Source organism: Excalfactoria chinensis, chromosome 11, assembly GCF_039878825.1.
Source record: "Excalfactoria chinensis isolate bCotChi1 chromosome 11, bCotChi1.hap2, whole genome shotgun sequence".
NCBI lineage: Eukaryota > Metazoa > Chordata > Aves > Galliformes > Phasianidae > Excalfactoria > Excalfactoria chinensis.
The window spans coordinates 3662551-3681280 of record NC_092835.1 but is presented as its reverse complement, the minus strand read 5'-3'; the positions used below and the strand labels follow the sequence as shown (position 1 = coordinate 3681280).

Here is an 18730-nt window from a genome sequence, read left to right as displayed (position 1 = left end):
TGATTGAGTTGCATTTCATTATGGAGGCTGTGGATGTTGCCATTAGTTGTTTTTTTGCTACCTCAGTAATAGACAAAGGACATCTATGAGTGCTGGGGTTTGGGAACTGATGTTGGTCTTGATTATAATTTTAACAGTGCCGGAAATATCGTAATAGCTGATACTTGACTTGTATGTCTCTATATAAAGGTACCTGTTGAACATAACAAAAAAAATCTGACTTCCAGATTTTTAAGTCTTGGGCTTTATAGATCTCATCTTCCTCCTCTCTTCTGAAGAAAACCTCTCTCTTAGTGGTGGCAAATACATGCAGGGAGCAATATATAAGGAAGTTAATGGTTGTATTCTAGATATAGTAAATAGAAATAGCTTAAATAAATTCTCAATTTTAAATCTATTTTTAACAGCTCAGATAACAATCTGTGATTTAAAATGCTGTTAAAAAGATAATTCTCCTGGACAGCAGTGGAAGAGTCAACCAGCACAGTTTATTGCTGCTGCTTGATCTATGTAGAGTAACTCAGAAGTGGAAAGGACAGATATTTGATTAACTGATCCATATACTCTGTTGCTTATAAACCACCACGTTACAGATCCCCCCCCCCCCCCCCCCAATAAATCTGTAGTCTTGCACTGTATTGCTTTACGCCTATATTTAATAGGGTAACTTAGAAAGAATTTTGGCATGAAAATAGCCATATCTGACATTAAACACCCTCTATTCCTCTTGGATTCTAGTCTGAATCTCATGGTATTCCCACATTGCACAGAGAAATGTACTTAAAAGAAAAAACACTAAAATTGGTCTTGGTTATTGTTTGTTGTTCTTGTTTGTTTGTTTCTTTGTTTTACTAATGGGCAGAGAGATGGGGTAACACAAGAAGCTAAGCTGGCCTGAGGTTTTAGAGACTTTGAGGTTGCCCAGAGCCTTCCTCTACATTCTCCATTAAAATGTAGTACACAAGTAAACTACAGGTGAAAGTATTCACTCTAAAACAAGGCACCAAATAAGCTGATTTGATATGCCTTCTGCCGTGCTTTTGGCTTCGTTCCTAATCCTGTTTCTCACAAGAGAAGCTCCTACTGTGAATAGCTGCTTCTTAATAATAGAATATTACTTTACTGATTAATATTTGTGGGACACTCAGTCTAATTACTGTTTCTCACAGCTTCTTTAATTACAGTAATATGAGGTTTTACCTAAGTAAAATATTTCAAATGAGTTTAGCAACGCTTTACAACTTAATTCCATATGTGGAGCACAGCAGCTCACTAGTGGGAGAGAGGAAAACAGCCCTTGAACCCAGGGCACATGTTTGTGAATGATAAGATACGCTGGTGTTTTTATTTCTGGATCAAAAGATGTAATACTGTGGATTTACAGAAGCGAGGAACTCTGGAACTTCAGCTTATGGGAATAGCTGTAGTGAACGTGATTAACTCTGGATAAAGGGGAGCTCTGTGTAGTGCAATTGAGGATGTCTGTGTTTACTTATGATTGAAACTGGAGAGACAAAATTAAATGTCTATGATTAATAAGGCATGCCAATGAAATTTCTTCAAGGACCAGCCACCGTCCTTTCAAATGGATGTGCAGAGGAACACCAAATTATTTTTCTTGGTCAGAAATTACCCTATTTCTTCTACGTCACTGATGTTGAAAAGCAGAAGGTGAAATATGAAGACAAGCCTTTTGAAGAAACGAGTTATTAATTTTTCCTTCCAGAATGCCACATTTTAAAATGGAGGTTAAATCACATTCATATTAATTGAGTATTTCTCTGTGCATTGGACTTTTGCTATGTGTTTAGTAGTAGATGTAATCATGAGATGTACAGAATTGGAGAAGTACATGAGGTCATAACAAAAGGCAGGATTCACTAATAGTGTGACGTCTGTCAGCTGTATTATTCAGTGCTCCATTTGTACATCCCCAGTGCCATTTTCAAACGTCACAGCTTAATTTCATCTCAAAGGGCAATGCTTAAGAGCGCAGTGTGTTTTTGGCTATTGTAAAAGGTAATTTCATTGATCAGATAAAGGGGGAAAAATCTAAACAGGCTTCTATGACCCAATCCTGCAAAAGGAGGAATAATATTCTTAAAGTTGCAAACCAAACCAGAACCTGTCGAGCAAACTGTATCTGTAGCAAAAAAGACCTGAACATTTCTTGACCTGAGATTGGCTTAGTGAAATTCTATGAGAATACATCCTTCTCACTTTCTGTAGACTCAAAACCTTTAAGAAACTGTTCTCATTCTTGGAAACTATTTTTATTTACTGAAATATGTCCGTAGTTTCTGACATGCCTGTATTTCACAGGTACGTTGTAAGGCATTGGAATTTGATTATGGGAGTCTTTAAATATTTTAAAAGGAAATGATTAGTATTTGATATAATGTTCCTTTATTTTGAAGTGTAACGCTTCGTGGTTTTAGTCTTGCAAATTGAAATTCGTATTGAGGAGAAGAAAAAATGTTAAAATGCTCTCATAATTTAACTTCCCTTATGCTCCGTTATGGTCTCCCAGAATTCAGTCACAAACATAAAGCACTGATTAAGAAAAAATATATGTATATTAAAAAAATCACATTTAAATCATTTAAAATTGTTCAAGACTGAACATGAACAGAACCCCAATCATTTTCAAATAGAAGTTCCTATAAAAAATTGAAGCAGTTGAATAATTCTAAATTGCTTTATACTGTGCAAGCACAGAACCCCAATCACTTCCAGGCTGAAGCACTTAGGGAAAAAAAAATTGAAGTGCTCCAGTAATTTTAAATTGCTATGTATGTGAAAAAAATGCCTTTAAATTATTGGATACTTAAATTTGTTCTTTAAGATTACTTATTTTTATGTACAACACGAACAGATTTACTTAGTCCAAATGGACCAAAAGATCTGATTGTATGAACGTGTAAGCAAATTTAATTACCTGCTGTAGCAAATAGTAATGGTAGGGCATTCAGTTATCAACTGCATGTATGATGCTGTTGGAATTCTCAGTACTTTTGTTATTTTGCGTCACTCAAATAAGTGATAAAGTCTTTAGTCTGCATCTAAGAGACCTCTTTCAGATCTCCAAATAGGAACTATTAGATCCACCAGTGTAGGTGGATGCAAAAGCTTGTGTGCTTTCCATCCAGAAATCTGTTAAACAGAGATGTGAATCTGACCTCTCATTTTTAGTGATTATATTCATATTAGCATAGATGCGGCTCTTGCAGCTTACGGCAGAGATTCACCTTTTTCCTCAAACTTTGGTTTGTTGCTTTTTCGCTTGTTGAATCTCCTGTAGATGTTAGATTTGGTAAATACAGATGACATTGAACCATTGAATACTGAAATGTTAAGTAGGTGGGCTAAACTAACATACTGAGTTTCCACCCATAGCAAAAGCCTAAATAATTGCTTTCAAAAGCAAGTAGTTGTTTGTTGTAGAGGTTTCATTATAGAATTTGCAGGGTACAGCGTGTCCTTATGCCACAGGACTGTCACTTTGTATAAGAAAATCATGTTCACTTGAATGAGTATCATTTGTCCAATATTTTTGGTGACAACTGCTTTTACAAACCAACCAAATACACCCATGGAATATTTAAGTTAACTTGGAATATTTTCCAGTATCATTATGTCTTGATAATTGAAAGTAGGTTTTACAATGAAGAAATAAAAATAAATTAATATTCAGTAGGATGTTACCAAAGCATTATCCAGGACACACCAGACTTCATTCTCAGTGCTACAGGATTCCCTTTGACTTCTGAATACATGGAGGGGAGGGTCAATAATTGTATCTTTTGCATAAAAGATTTCATTCTGCTTTTAAATGGCAGGCAATTATATGAGAGAGGGTTATAGACCAAGGTCTCGGTTTCATATTATTTATGTTCTAATTAATTTAGCAGATTGTAAAATTCTTTTCTATTTTTTTTTTTTTTTCCCTTTGACTACTAAGTGTTGATCTTTAAGAGTTATCATGTTCCTAGCACTAATGGGTTTTATTTCTTTGGAAAGGTCATTCTCAATGTAATGTCACTTGTAACACAAGGGAGACTGTAAGCTTTGGAGACTTTGCTTTATTGTGATGTGCTCAAAAATGTTCAACTACTCGCTGTCTTTCCCCCGGGGCGTGCTTTCTCGAGAGTCAGAAGAGTTGGTACAAACTCTTTTAAGTTCTTTGGCTGTATTCTGTGTTTCATTAAAAACACTCTTCAAATAGCAGCTGACGCTTGCAAAAAAAAAACAAAACCAAAACCACACAACCTGGAGATTTCTTTATTTTTTGTAATTTCTGGATGACAAGCAGCTCGAAAATTAATGCCTGTTTTAACTGAACGCACAAGCCCTTGATTGATCAAATGAAGAGTGATGCAACAAATTGGACCATACAAGTGAAACAAATTAACAATTTGCATGGTAGCTAGCCTACCTATAATAAGGCATAGGTGATGCTTCTTCCAACCTAAATAAAGTAACTTGAAAAACTAAGTGTTGCACAAAAAAAGCTCAGAAGTATGCAAGTAAGTTAAGAAATCATCTTAGGGAATGAATTCTAGGTTGAAATAATGTTAAATTATGTGATCACTATTCTGCGTCTGCTAAAACAATTTAAAACCTATAGAAAGTTCAATACATTACATATATACAGCTGATCTGGTATTTTCTTTGCATGAAACCTGTTAACTTCTTGTAGTTGTATATCAGCCGTCAGGGTTATCTGGGGACGGTGGTGTTTTATTTCAACAAGCGTATATCTTGTGGGGGGGAAGGAGCACAAAAGGATAGCGATGGATTCCCTGCAGTGTAATGACAACTTAGATCAATAGGTTGATCTTCTGTACTATACAGAAGCATGTCCCTTCAAAAGCTTGACTGGGCAGGTAACAGCTAATCTTCAGTTTTCCTTTCTAGATTTTCTGTTCTCTAGGTTGTAAGATGATGGTAAAATAGATGGTGCACCTAAGTGTTGTGTCCTGTATGCAATAACTGATTGTACTTCTAATGATTTCAGTAAGTACATCCAAGAAAAGCTTAAATAATATATATCTTCTTAAGTTTGTTCAGTATACCTATTGTATCTTCCTGGAGCTAAGCCCTTACAAAAGACCACAGCCATTCATCTGCAGTTTATCTCCCTCTCGTTGTCCCCGCCTTGTCCATTTGTGTCCCCCAGACAAAGGATTTCTCAACCCTTGCCCAGGACTTGCCTTGACTTGTCCATCCTCGGCAAACTTTGAGGCAATAGTGCAAAAGCACGGCCTCTTACACCTACCCAGTGTGCAAAAGTCGTGCAGGTGAGCAGTCTCTGGTTTCTACTTTATCATACTTATTGAATCTCACTTTCCTCTCCTAAAGGCATATGTAACAATATTTGCTAAATATTGCATCCTGAAATGATTTATGTGACTATCATCAACTCCAGCTGCTCTTTAACTCAAAGTCAGCACACAGATTTGCACTAGGACTGTTGCACTGTAGTCATTCTTCAGTTTTTCTTATGAGTGTCTAGATTTTGGACTCTTTTATGCTGCTCTCCAATACTTTGCTGGAATCAAGGGATTTACCTGAAAGTTTTCATTTAAGAAAAACCCTCATGTTTGTGACTGTGTGGGAAGAAGAGAGAAAATGTTCAGCAAATGTTTTCTTGAATCTGAAGAATGGACATTTTCACTTTTTCCTCATACTTCTTTTAAAGATAGGAGGTTTGGTTCCTGCTTTTGTAATGTTTCCAGGTGATTACAGTGCACATGTGCTTAATGCACAAAACCATTCTACTCAGTGAAGGATTCTTTTCATCAAGTACATTCTCAGTTTTAGCTTACCAATGCAGAAGACAGAAACGCGGTGTTACACAAAGTTCAGTTTTGTGGTGCAGTAGTAATTGCTTTATTTTAGAACTTTGTGGAATATAAAGAAAACGATAGGCGAGAGGTTGTGCCTTTTTTGATAATGATCAAACTGTTGGGAAACTAAACATAAATCATGTTCCTTAAAGGACATCATGCCTGAAAAAACACTATCTGCTCTAAGAAATGTATGATTTCAATTTTTTCTCTAATGGCTTTTGCCACATCAGCATTCTCCTGTGTGGAATAACAACTTTGCTCCATGCAACTTCTTGTGAAGGGTCATAAACGTGTTTAAAAAATCCTTAATTTATTTCCTTTGATAAAACATAGATTCATATTTTCGTTCATCTAAGGGCTTCAGGAAGTCATTACTGTTGGAAAATAGGATCAACGTGTTTAGTTCATTAGGTGATAAATAACTAAAATGGTCGGCATAAACAAATCTGTGAACAGGTTATTGTTGTAGGGCAGTTTTGGTTTCGGTAATTCCACATCTTGTAGTATAACCAGAGCAGAACTCCGACTTTCAATGTTTCTTCTTTATGCCTCTTTCACTGGTACAGAAGTGCTGTTGAATAGCTCATTTGCATTATTCTGTGCCCTGCAAAATGAATTTATTATGCGGCTTCTCTAAATAGGCTAACCAGTTGTAATCTCATTCCAGTGCTGTATGGGTTTCAGCAAAATGTGATTACACTTTTCATAACGCTTAAAAATAAACAAAAAAATAACCTTGGGGCCCAACTCATCCTTTTGCCTGAGGAGTCCAATTTATTAAATGGGGTCATTAATCATGATGGGTAGGTATTTACTTGGTAAATAATTGAGTAATTTAACATGTTACTCCCTTTGAGCACAAGTAACACATTGTGGTCTCAGTTATTAATCATTAAAATATTTAATGAACTGGGATGATAGTTGCTGCCTGGCTTAGAACAATTCAAACAATGTTCAGATACGTCTTGCAGATGAAAGACATCCTGAGCTCTGATCCATGCAGGCACCACCACCCTTGTTGACTTGGAAGCCGTCTTCTATCAGCAAATCTTGAGTCTAATAAGCTCTATTGAGAGGGAAGGTGAATCACTCTGCTGTGCGATGCCTGCCATTTGCAAGCTGAGCTACTTCCCATCAGAAAGGGCACAGGTTTAGCAGTGCATAAGGGTTTGCATCTGTATTTGTATTTCATAGAGATTAATTCTGACTGTTTGCAAAGGCTGCTTAGCGTTGTTGTAGCTAAATGGAAGTAGTATCTCCGCTGATGTCAAATTTTTCAGTTCTTTTTACTGTGTTAGTTAATTTTAAAATGATTGTGATCCATCAGTGTGATAAGACTTTAAAAAGGAAAAGTGGAGTGTTAGGAAGCATTAGGCAACTTACTTCAGGCCTAAGGAAATATGAATATCATTTACCAGACCTTGAAGAGTCCTTGTCTAGAATTCCTTGTATACTTTGCACATGCAAACTTTAGCAGACATAATGGAAAGTTACCAAGACGATTAAAGGATGGGATACTATAGGAGAAGATTAGAAGAATTTGGTTTGTCTGATTTAACAAAGTGAAGACTTAGAGAAGAATAAAGTTAATGAAGTTATGAGACAGGACTGGTACAAAAGTATGAAAAGTTCTACTCTGGAAACGATGAAATATCATCAGAAAGAGAGTCTAGAACTGTGGAGCACAAGAGGAATTTAGTGCTCAGAATTCAGTGATATGGCCAAGAGTCTGTCTGCCTGTGAGATGTGTCAGTCTGCTGAACATCAGAGACGGTTCTTTCCAGGCCTAAATAATGTTTTAAGTGGGATATATGTCATATATTTCCTGACCCCAAGCAGAATGTATCCAGAGTACTTTGGGCTCTGTACAAATGGATGCTAAAGCTATATCTCAATAAACTGAATAGTTCCTCTTCCAGGGATGTTTAATTTGGGAAGGAAAGTAGCTGTCTGTTCAGACAATAGTACTGGCAAATTACTTCTTGAATAACTTAAATTAACAAGATTTCCAGTGTCATGGAAGATGCACACTTTTTATTGGATATGTGATAAAATGCTCGTAATAAACATATATTCACAAAGAAAGTGCTCATAAAAAGAAAGTTCCTGTTCTAGATAGTCTCACAAAAGAGTTCGTCATATTTTGTTTCCAGTTAATGGACGCCTACCACAGTCACACTGCTTAGTGACAGGGGAACTGAATTCATTTCAGCCAATAAAGCCATTCTGATTTGCATTTTCATAGCCCACCCTTCAGTACTACGACTGTGACTTTCATTTTTAGGACAGAGCTATGCACTAAATGGATATGTAGGCCCTTTAAAAAGATATTTATCATCCCTGAAGAATCTTAGTGCCAAATCTTAATAGCATTTCTTACAAAAATGACTTGAATTCACTATCAGATGGAGAGGTAGAACTGCAGAGATTGGGAATACTCTTTCTGAACTCCTTTAGTGATTAAAAAGAAGAGGTTAAAGCCTGAAACAATGAAAAGTTTCTCTTCAAAAAAAGAATTAAAATATCACCAAACCATCGTGCTTTAGATATCAAACCATGGCCGAAAAGCAGTGTGCTTTACTTAGTCACTGTTGGAGATAAATAGTTAATCATTCCTTTCTAAAATGTTTACCACCTTTGATAATTATACAGATAAGAGGATAAATTATTCAGGCTCTTGAGTTTGTTTGTTTGTTTTCTATGCCAATTGATGTTAAAATGTATACAGGAGAACTTCATGTCTGGTCTGGATGTGATTGGATGAAACGATTGCCTCAGAACCTGCTGACACTCCAGTTGGTATTTACATAATGTGGAATGAGAACCTTACTTCGAGTAGTGCTCTCTTTGTTCTGTTGAAGTATCCCTCTGTTAATTTCCTTTAAATGGTTCCCTCATGTCAATCTTGAGTCAAAACCTGAAATCAATGAATAGCTCTTTCCGACTTCAGTATGGGGGGCTTCATCGTCTCTCTGCAAATCACAGGGACTGTGGTGTGCTTTTCTTTACTCGATTTTTCTTTTCTGATGGCTTCCTCATCATTTATTTCTTTTTGAGTCTAGTATTGCAGCACCTGAAGACAGAAAGGTTTTGAGATTCAGAGTTCTCTATTTGCATGATAAAAATATTATGTCATGTGCAATTTAATTCAGTGTTAGTGGTTCTCATTATTCCAATTACTTTCCCCTCTCGCTTCGTGGCTTTAGGATTGCTGTATTTTTTTATGAAAAGCTCAAGTTTTCATATGCAAAGAGCAAATTTCCAGTTCTCGTGCTTACAAAGAAAATCTCAGAAGCAAAAATTGTCATGTACTCCTCCAAGTAAATGAGTCAAAGTAATTCCAACATGCTGCCCTCCACCAAACAAACACCTCCCAAAACCATAAATATTTCTCGTTTCCCAGGAAGTGACTCATGATTTTTGACCTTTCCGAATTACAAGTATTGTTCAAACCGGGTGTCATTTCTATTTTAAATCTTCTTTTGTGGGTGTTTGTTTTTCATTTATTTTGCATTTAACATTACTGTCCTGAAATGTAGAATGTAGACTTACCAAACACTGCACTATGAAATGGGGTTGCATTTAACGTTACTGTCCTGAAGTGAAATGTAGAATGTAGACTTACCAAAGACTGCACTACGAAATGGGGTCTGTTTGCATTTATTGTTTGAAAAACTCTTGCCTGGGCAGATGGTTTTCACAGGTGTCTGCAACAGCCAAAACTCTATTTAAATAAAGCCTTACACAAGGATGAATTTAACACCATAAGAATATATGTGAGATGTAATTAGCATGCTGATGCTCGCATTTTTGTAATAGAAAGTTGATCTCATACAAATAGGACTAAGGGCATTTTGAATGCTTACAGTAGCAGGTGAGAAAATGCATTTCAAGAGTGAGGATGCAGCCAATCAAATCTGAATGGGGTTCCTTCATACATTGCAACTAGGAAACTCATAAAGAATGTAAAGAATTTGAAACTTTCTGGAAGGTCATTGTAGGGATCAACGTTCTGTCACTATGGAGGTAAACCCCAGGTTTTCAGATGCAACACTGGAAGGAACTTTAACACCAGGGGCTTTATTCATTTCCATGTCAGCATGGTATAAAACTGCAGTGCTCTTCTGCTTTCCAACCCATATTCTATGGGAGCAGCTTTAGTGCAAATGTTGAGGTTGGTAAGGTCAGCAGCATGTGCCTGCTGTTTTATTAACAACAAAAAAAGGTGTTTCTTAGGCTCAATATCTTATCAGATGCACAGTTCTAGACCAGTGGCTTTTGCAGGAGTTATCTGAGTTAGTGACATTTCCTTATAGTGGCTGGCAATGAATTCAGAAAGACAAATTGTCAGGATATTAAAAATGAGTCTTCACTCTCTACATTTCTGAAAAGCATTAGGTTATGAAAAACTGATTCTGCCTGTCGCTGAATAGAGGAGCTTCAGGGCTGAAAGTCACAACTGCTTGGTTTGCTTCCCAGGCTTCTAACCCCTCAGTATTATTGTGTGAATTGTCTGCTGCTCAGCTGTCATATACTTTCAAGCATGAAGCTTTTTTTCTTAGCAGTGGGTGAAAGATCCTTTTGTACTAATTGCCCAGTTCATATCTAACTACATGTGTGAACAGCGTTCATACATTCTGAATTCTACATGTTTGACACTTTGCACATTATTTTCAGCGTGTTTAGCTGAGGTCTTAGATTGCTATCAGACAAAAAGCACTGCTACTGTATTCAAAATATATGAAATCTACAGGCTGATAAATGCAGAATGGGTTCTGTTTTGAACAATATTTTCTTTGTCTTCAACACAAATCTGTACTTGTTTTTTTTGTTTGTTTTTTCAAAGATATTTTTAAAGGCTTTTCCTCCTGAGGTGAAGGAGCTCAAAAGAAATGATTTTAATGTGATAGGCATTCAGGTCAATGGAGGAATTTCTTCATGAGGAAAATAAATCAAACAAATACTTGTGCTTCTAAAAGATAATTAACTAAAAACTCTCAGTGTGGTGACAAATCCTGTCTGATAAGTTGAGATGTAGAAGGCGCTTGGAGTTGTGCAAGTAGAATAAAATGTTCCATCTCACAGAAAGGCCAAGCCTGAGTCTTGTAATTATTTCAAAGGGAGTAAAGGTCATTTTCTATTTCCTACGTCTGTATTATGTGAGGCTTCTGTACGAGGCTAACAGAAGTTAACTCATGACCTATTTAGATTGACCAGATTTCAACTTATTCTGTTGCAAATCAGATAAAATAGACATATTCCCTTCTCTAAGAGCACTGTCACAGATGATGTCCAATGCAACCTTTTACATTTATAGCCCGGTAAGACCAGAATTTCAACTGTGAGATGTCAGAAATTGGGAGATTGCAACATAATTTGCCTCTTTCCTGCTGTGTTAGTCCTTTAGGGGAAGAGTTATGTTTGTGGTTAAATTTCAGCCTATTCTGCTTGGGCTATTTTTCTGCTGTGGACTTGTAAAATAATTTTGCTTGAGTTATTGCTAGCATCTTGAGATTGGGGGAATTTTCCTTCTGCTGTGATTGCATTTTTGTGCATATTCATCCAGTAATACCATGAGTCAGAAAGACAGGTACTTTAAAAACGCACCTCTGTGCTGCACAAATGTGTGCAGAAAATGCCTGTCTGACTTTCACAGCTCTGTGCACATGACCACTGAAATGCACACCAGGCTATTTTTGATGATCAGTAATCAAGTTTTTGTGCACAATTTTATTGGCAGGCTCTGTGTATATATCTCTTTATGTTTAACGGATGCCTTATACTGGAGGACCAAAGGGGACACTGTCCAACACTCAACCTCTGCAGACTCTCCAATAAAATCAATAACTCAGTCTCAATAATAGAATGAGGGATTGGGCACTGTACTTCTTTTAGGCCTTTGTAAGAATGGCAGCAGTTACACAGACATACAAAAGTGAATAATAGTCAAGTGTATTGCACCATCCTTCATGCATTACTTCAAGTCTTTCTTCATTAATTCCTTGAAGGGATAAATGTAACACAGGCCAGAGAGGAAGGGGAAAGGTGTCCATCTTTTGCTTCTGAAAACCTCCAGCTTGACTGTCGCTATTTCTTAGTCTCCAGCACTTGTAGCCAAGCTTTTACAGCAAGTGCCAGTGACATGAAACAAATGATCCAGCACCTGAATTCAGTGAGAACTAATGCAGACTAGGTTGGGTGCTGGTGCCTTTGGTTATTATTAATGGGGTCACATGAAATTTTTGTGTGTGTGAGGTGTGTGAATGGAGACAGCAGCAAATGCAGCGCTATGATTTAGCATGTAGGTTACAGGTAGTGGAAAGTGGAGAACAGATGTTAAAACTTGGCAGGAAATCTCTCAAGGACTAGGAACAGTTTACCTAATGTTAATGTAGAGAGAGAACTGAAGAATGTGTGAGATGCTGCTGTTGGGTCAATATAAAGGACTGTGCAGTTTGCTACCTGAGAGCTGGCTAAGGAGCAAACCTCCAGCACTCACCTCTGTTACCTGGTGGAACAACTGTCCTCATTTTACAGCTTTACTAGCAAACTTGTACTGGGCATGTCTTAACAGACTCATTTGTGCGAGGCCACTTTGGGTTTGACACTCATGTCTTCCACCACATTTGCCTGATGGTTTTCTCCTCGGGTAGTGTGGTTGCCCCTTCTTTGAGTGCTGGCAGCAGACCAGCCATAACACCTTTGATGAGAGCAGACTGCTGCGTTCACCAGGTTAATGCTACTTTCTGAAAACCACCTTTGGAGATTCTGAAGCAGAAAGCACTTTTGAAAATGTTGCCACCTTAGCTGGAAAATAAAGATTCGGGTTTTCCCACTCTCTTAAACTATCCTCCTTTTGCCTCTCTCTTTAACCTCTTCAACTTAGCAGCTTTTTCCTGCCGCCTCTTCCTCAGACATTCTTACCTCCATGCCCTATTTAAAAGCTGCCAATAAAAATAGTGCCTCGGATTGCTGTCTGTACTCAGGGATAGAACATAAACCTTCAGCAAGTGCAGCTGGCATTGTACCTCTTTCCAGCAAATTTTACTTTTCTTTTAAGCTCCCTCCTTTGTGAAGGTGTTCCTGAGTTGACAAAGAACACTGACCACGCACTAACAATGATACAAAGTGTATTTACCTTTAGCCTTCAGATCCACCCCCACTATGATGCACTGATTTAATTTTGCCTTCCCTTGGTGTAAATAAGTTTTTGATTACAGAGAAAATGACTGACCTGTGGCTCTGAGGTGAAAAAAGAAACAAACAGCAGTTCACATTTGAGAGCAAAAAAGGTGTTTTATTGGTGGTGGTTTTTCTTTCTGTTTTTTGGTTGTTTTATTTTTAAAGGAAATTTCTGTGATGTGAAATCTCACCCTTGAATAAATATTTCCTTCTGTAACTTCGTGAATGACATTTTAAAAACAAGGCTTATGGACCCTAATCATCATTTATTTGAATCAACTTTAAAGTCTTTAACTTAATCATATATTTAAACTGAATTGGATTCTGCTGTATTGGTAGAAGCAACCTAAAAGCATCCTATAACTTTATAAAGACCAATAATATCCTGTATCCATCATCTGGACTGAGAACTTAGCCCTCACAGTTACTATATTTCTATATTTTGTGATCTATTTGTCAGCCCACACATATATAAAAGCAAAATTTAACATAAAATATGTTCAGCAAGATTTGAAAAGAGAAGTATGATGAGATAGATATTTTGTTTTATGAACATGAAGCTCAGTGTTTTGTTTTATGAGCACTGAGCCCAAATCCAGCATCATTCCCAGAAGCTTACATGATGAACGAGTGAGTGGATATTCAAAGTCAATTTCCTTTGTTTCCTCAGGTTCTGTTGCTTGCGTGTGCAGAAGATTTAGAATGCACCCCTGGATTCCAGCAAAAGGTTTTTTATATTGAACAGCCATTTGAATTCACAGAGGACCAGCCAATTCTGAACCGTATGTTATTTTCATATATTAGTCTTCTGCAGAAATCAGAGTCGCTTATATGTTCGTATCACTCCTGCCATTTGTCAGAAAGCTTTTTATTGTACATAGGGAGTTGAATATTGCCATGATTCTGCCTGCGTTCCCCTGCAGTAGTGCTATATCTCTAGAGGTTTTACTTGGTTTCATGTATTAGAGATGGCAAAATACCATATACACATATATTTAGAACAATGTGTGTATTGTCAAAACCTTAAATCATCTGCTTCTGAAAAAGTAAATTTCCTCTGAAATATTTATAGTATTTCCTATAATCTTGGAAATTGCTTGGGCTTGTCTGTGAACGCTTCACTATTCATTCAGCTCTGCAAATCAGGTTTAGTAGCTTCATTCATAGCTAGGGTAAGTCCAAGCCTCTAGAAGAAATTTAGAGGAGACTGGATCAAGCTTATGATCACCAGTGACAGCAAACTGTAACTACATGTACTGTACTAATGGGAAATTCAGTAATATTTCCAAAGAGCAGGTGTGACTTGATAAAATCCATGCTGGTGCTGTATGCTTAAAGTATTAGCTAAAGGACATTTAATTCTCTTTCAGTCCTGGTGTTTGTTTACTCACATGTTTTAATAAGCAATTGTTACAGTTTGTTCATTTATTTCTGTGACTTTGAGACTTCGGGAATGCAGACTCCAAGTTATTAGTACCTTATTCAGTGGTCAGTGATCTTGAAAGAATTAAAAAATAATAATTACAAGAAAATCAATATTAAGTGATGCAATTTTCATAACTCCCAAACGTGTTGGCGTTAACACATGATATATTTTACTAATACTTTCTTAGTTACGCTTGGCTGCTTGCTGTTAAGCCATGAATACTTCTAGATATGCAGCATGGCTGCAAGCATGTAAATACAGTATCTAGATCCCACATGGCAGTGCATGGTCTGGTGAAGCTGATATGCAAAACAATGTTACTCTGTAAATGCATGCAATTCCCCTCTCAGTTACCTCCAGATATTATTACAACGTACTGATATATGTGCACTGTTATGCTTGTTTGGATGAAGACATATTTGTAAAGAGGCTTTAAAGAACACCAAAACAACAACAACAACAAAGCAACAAATGGTAACAAACAATGCTACTCAGAGATACAAGAGGATTCAGTTTAAAACACAGATTTCAAACTTCCAGTTTCTTTAGGCAATTTCGCTTCCTTTTAAATTCTTAATTTAATTCACAAGATTGTTTCCAGTCATTTATAAACTCACTTTGATTGGATTTAAGCGTTTCTTTACTGTTAAAAGTAGAAATTTGTGGCACGTGTTTGATAAGCATGCAGCACTGAAGGCCTATGCGAAGAAGGACTATAGTAATAAGAATAGCTTTTGTTATATTCTTTGGCTACTTCTGAACTTCGAGACTGTAACACATGTGGCCAGAATTGTTAATTTGTGCTTGACTTACCAAACGTGTAAAGGACAAGTTGGTTAAGCCAGTGTTGACTGGTGAGCTTTGTGATGATCCAGTAAAATGCATTGGTGGGAAAGTGACACGTAAGACACCATCAATAATGTGCAGAGGAAAAAAGAAAAGGAAGAGACCTAGAAATGCCTGGAAACTATCCTGGGAATTAAATTATTTTAATAAGCAGGCACTAAATTGGCCTAATACATAATGTTGAACAAAGGCAGACTGTCAATGCATGATTCTAGTTAATGCAATCACTTGTATATAGTACGTCCTTCATGCAGCAGCATTAAACCTCTGCACAGTTTCTTCATTTTAGCTGTCAACAGAATTGATATTTTTAATTGTCTGTTTGAATACACTTTGCATGCTCTTGCATCTTTTTATACTCATTACCCAAGAGTGGTGTAATTTAGCAGTTGCATTGGAATGTGAGGCTTACCAGGGCTATGCAAATTAATAGACCAAATATGCAAAGCAGGTCTGTAGCAGTGATTGCTTTTGTAGTCCTTGATAAGGCAGGGAGCTTCTTAATTCTTTTCTGAAGTGCTATAAAAGTCTTTCTCCTTTTTATTTTTCAATTTAAACAAGGACCTATTGTACATTCCATTGCTAGCATCATCCTAGCAATTAAATATAGGTTATGGCTCTTTCTTATGCGTCTACTACTTACAAATATGGCAGTGTTAATTATTTTATCCTTACTGGTAGGAAGAGAAACTCAAAGGCAGGGTACACAATTTTCTCATTTATACTCTTTTTTATCAAAACTTACATATGCGTTGACTGTAACAAGTACAACTAATCAGTTGTGATGCTTGTCCACCTTCCTATTAATTTCACTCGGATCAGGTTGCAATTTGTTATCTTTTATCTCATTGTGCTAAGACTGAACTGCTTTTTATTGATTAATCATTGTGTCCCACTTAACAGCAATCTCCAGCCTTATCCACTCTTCAATTTTCTTAATTCCATTTGCTGAATTTTCTATGGATTTCTCTTTCCCCCACATCAGACTTCCTTCTGTCATTATCCCCTGTGTCTTCTACACACACAAAATGAGGCATTGCTCACCTGTTTGTGATCTGCCCAGTTCTTTCCCCTGTGCAACTTTCTTAAAACCAGGTGGTCCCTTGTTATTCTGGGAGAGGATTTGTCCAGTTGCTCTCTGGAAATGCCATCCAATCTTTCTCTTTAACTGTTGCTTCAGCAGGAAATGATATTACTGGATTTTTCTTCTTTGTAGATCTGTAGTTTACACCTATGACCACCTTCTGTAATCAAATTGAGAAGACAGCAAAGATTCCTACATTCTTGATAAGGTGGTATTTGACAGCATTTAAATGCAGGGTTTACCTATCTGAAACATTTGTGGTCATCAAATCTTCTCATCAGCAAGCTTGTCTTTGGCAACGCTGACAGGTCACTGGTAGCGACGGTGCTCTGTCATGCCAGGCAGATAGAAAGTTCCTAATCAGACCCATCAAATGTGGAAATGTAATTGTGTTACATTAATCATGTTTATACTTAACATACATGAGTCTTGGCTTTTGGGGGTATTTTTAATTGACAATAAATCAAATAGTACACTTGAAAAATTGAGGCAATTAACATAAAGGCGTTAGGTGGTGTGCTGTGCATACTAAGCTGGGGAATACGCTGTCAGTGATCTAAATGTCAAAACAAAGGAAGCTTTGACCCTTACTTGAAAAGCTTTAATTTGGATGTTAATTAATGGCTGACCTCTTCTGTCTCTTACGTGATAGATTGCAAGTTTCAGAGCTTGGACTGTTTCAAGATCAGGGCTCTGTCTGTTTGCATTTGAGAGCTTTTTTCATTCTGTAGATTTTAACTAAGACTCTTCTACTCACCCATCTTGAAACTCTTTGTTTACTCATATGATGTGAAATTTATTAGCCTGCTTATCATTAATACTTAAAGGTAATTCTGCTGTTTAGCAAGGTTGAAGCCTTCAAGATTTTCTTTGCTTCAGTAGAATAAAGCTTGTGGAAAGATCTAAGCTAAAGCATCAGGCATGTACACGAATCATAGTGCGATCACACTCACAACACAACATTTCCTGCTGGCTCTCAGACAGGTAGATGAGGGCCGTGTGAGATCTGTGGTTTATCACATCCACTATTCCCACGGATTACCATGCCCTCTGACTTTACAGATGGCCTCTTTCTGCAACTGGTTCATGTTATTGATTTGACAGTGTTACTCTCTATTTACTCTTATCCATACAATTAACACATTTTTTCATCTCTGCTGATTCACTTTTTTTCCCTGCAACTTGCATACAGCCACTGTGGCAGACTAACTCAGTATGCTGTAAAATGCCAAATTCTCCTTAACCTTTTGGCTCTTCATGCTGAATATGGCAGGTTTCAGGTAACCAAAGACAAAGTTATCAGCTGTAGCCTGTAGGTTCTGAATTTAGGAGGGTAACAGTAGCAGATTACTTCACTTGAGATTAGATTTTTATCTGTTTTCTGGAGACTTTCCAGGAACAATAATGGTTTGCAGATAATTCTTTTTGAAATTATGTGTAGGCTTTGGTTGACTGAAGCGTGCCAGCTGTTCTTCTAATAATCTAAATCAGTGACCAACTGCTCATTATTAGCAGGATGGGTCTGTTGCTCAGTGCAGTGCAAAACCTGTATTAGCAACGTCCCCAGGTGCTCTAATGGAAGACTTTTCATTTCCAGTTGGCATTTCCAAAACAAAAATCAGATTAACTAAACTATTACTCCCTAATTGAAGAACAGTGCAGGCCAAGAGGCAGCTTCCTTCAGGTATATTAACGTGTTGAAAGGCTAAAATCTTCATCTTTTAGGGTAATGTAGGCTTGTTGGTGTAGGACAAACTCAATAAGCAAAGAGACCGATGCAAACTGCTCACGAGTGACAAAATTTAGCAGGGTGAACTTCCTGAGAAAATGTGGGTTAGAGGGAGGGCACAGCCTGGTGTTTCAGCCCCTTCCACATCACTCCATCAGGAGGAAGCTCTTTGGATCTGACAGATGTAGCACACATCTCTGCATGCTGAGACCTTCCTTCCTTTCTGTTAGTGAGTAGCTTTGTATTGTCGCAGATTGCATTCCTGACAGCTTTTAATTCGAGGATCAGTTCAAAAGACAGCTAACCATTTCCATTGCACTTCAAAGTTCAGTGGGGACATTTAGCAAGAATTAATGGAAGTAAGTGAGGTTAAATCTTTCTTTAAACATAAAATCTTCTCTGAGTTAATGATATCTTAAAGCACGCAAGTATTCTCGACAATAATTGCAGATGTAGTTCACAATTAAGTTTTAGCTTTTAGGATTTCTCTCTGCTAATCCAAATAAAATTAGAACTTTTTAAATGATTACACTCATGTTTTGACTCACAGTTTTTCTTTCCTTTTGCTTACTTAAATCAGCCTTTGCTGAACACAGCAGTCTGTCTGCACA

At 37.1% G+C, this 18730-nt stretch overlaps 1 protein-coding gene across 2 annotated transcripts in view; it reads left to right on the top strand.

Moving 5' to 3' along the window:
- The window catches only part of CDH13 (cadherin 13), a 398606-nt gene that overhangs the window by 77830 nt on the left and 302046 nt on the right, over positions 1–18730 (top strand). For both annotated transcript variants that reach the window (XM_072346191.1, XM_072346190.1), the window contains exon 2: positions 13705–13816. In XM_072346191.1, coding sequence (XP_072202292.1) covers positions 13705–13816 — 112 coding nt within the window. The remainder of the gene's footprint in view (positions 1–13704; positions 13817–18730) is intronic.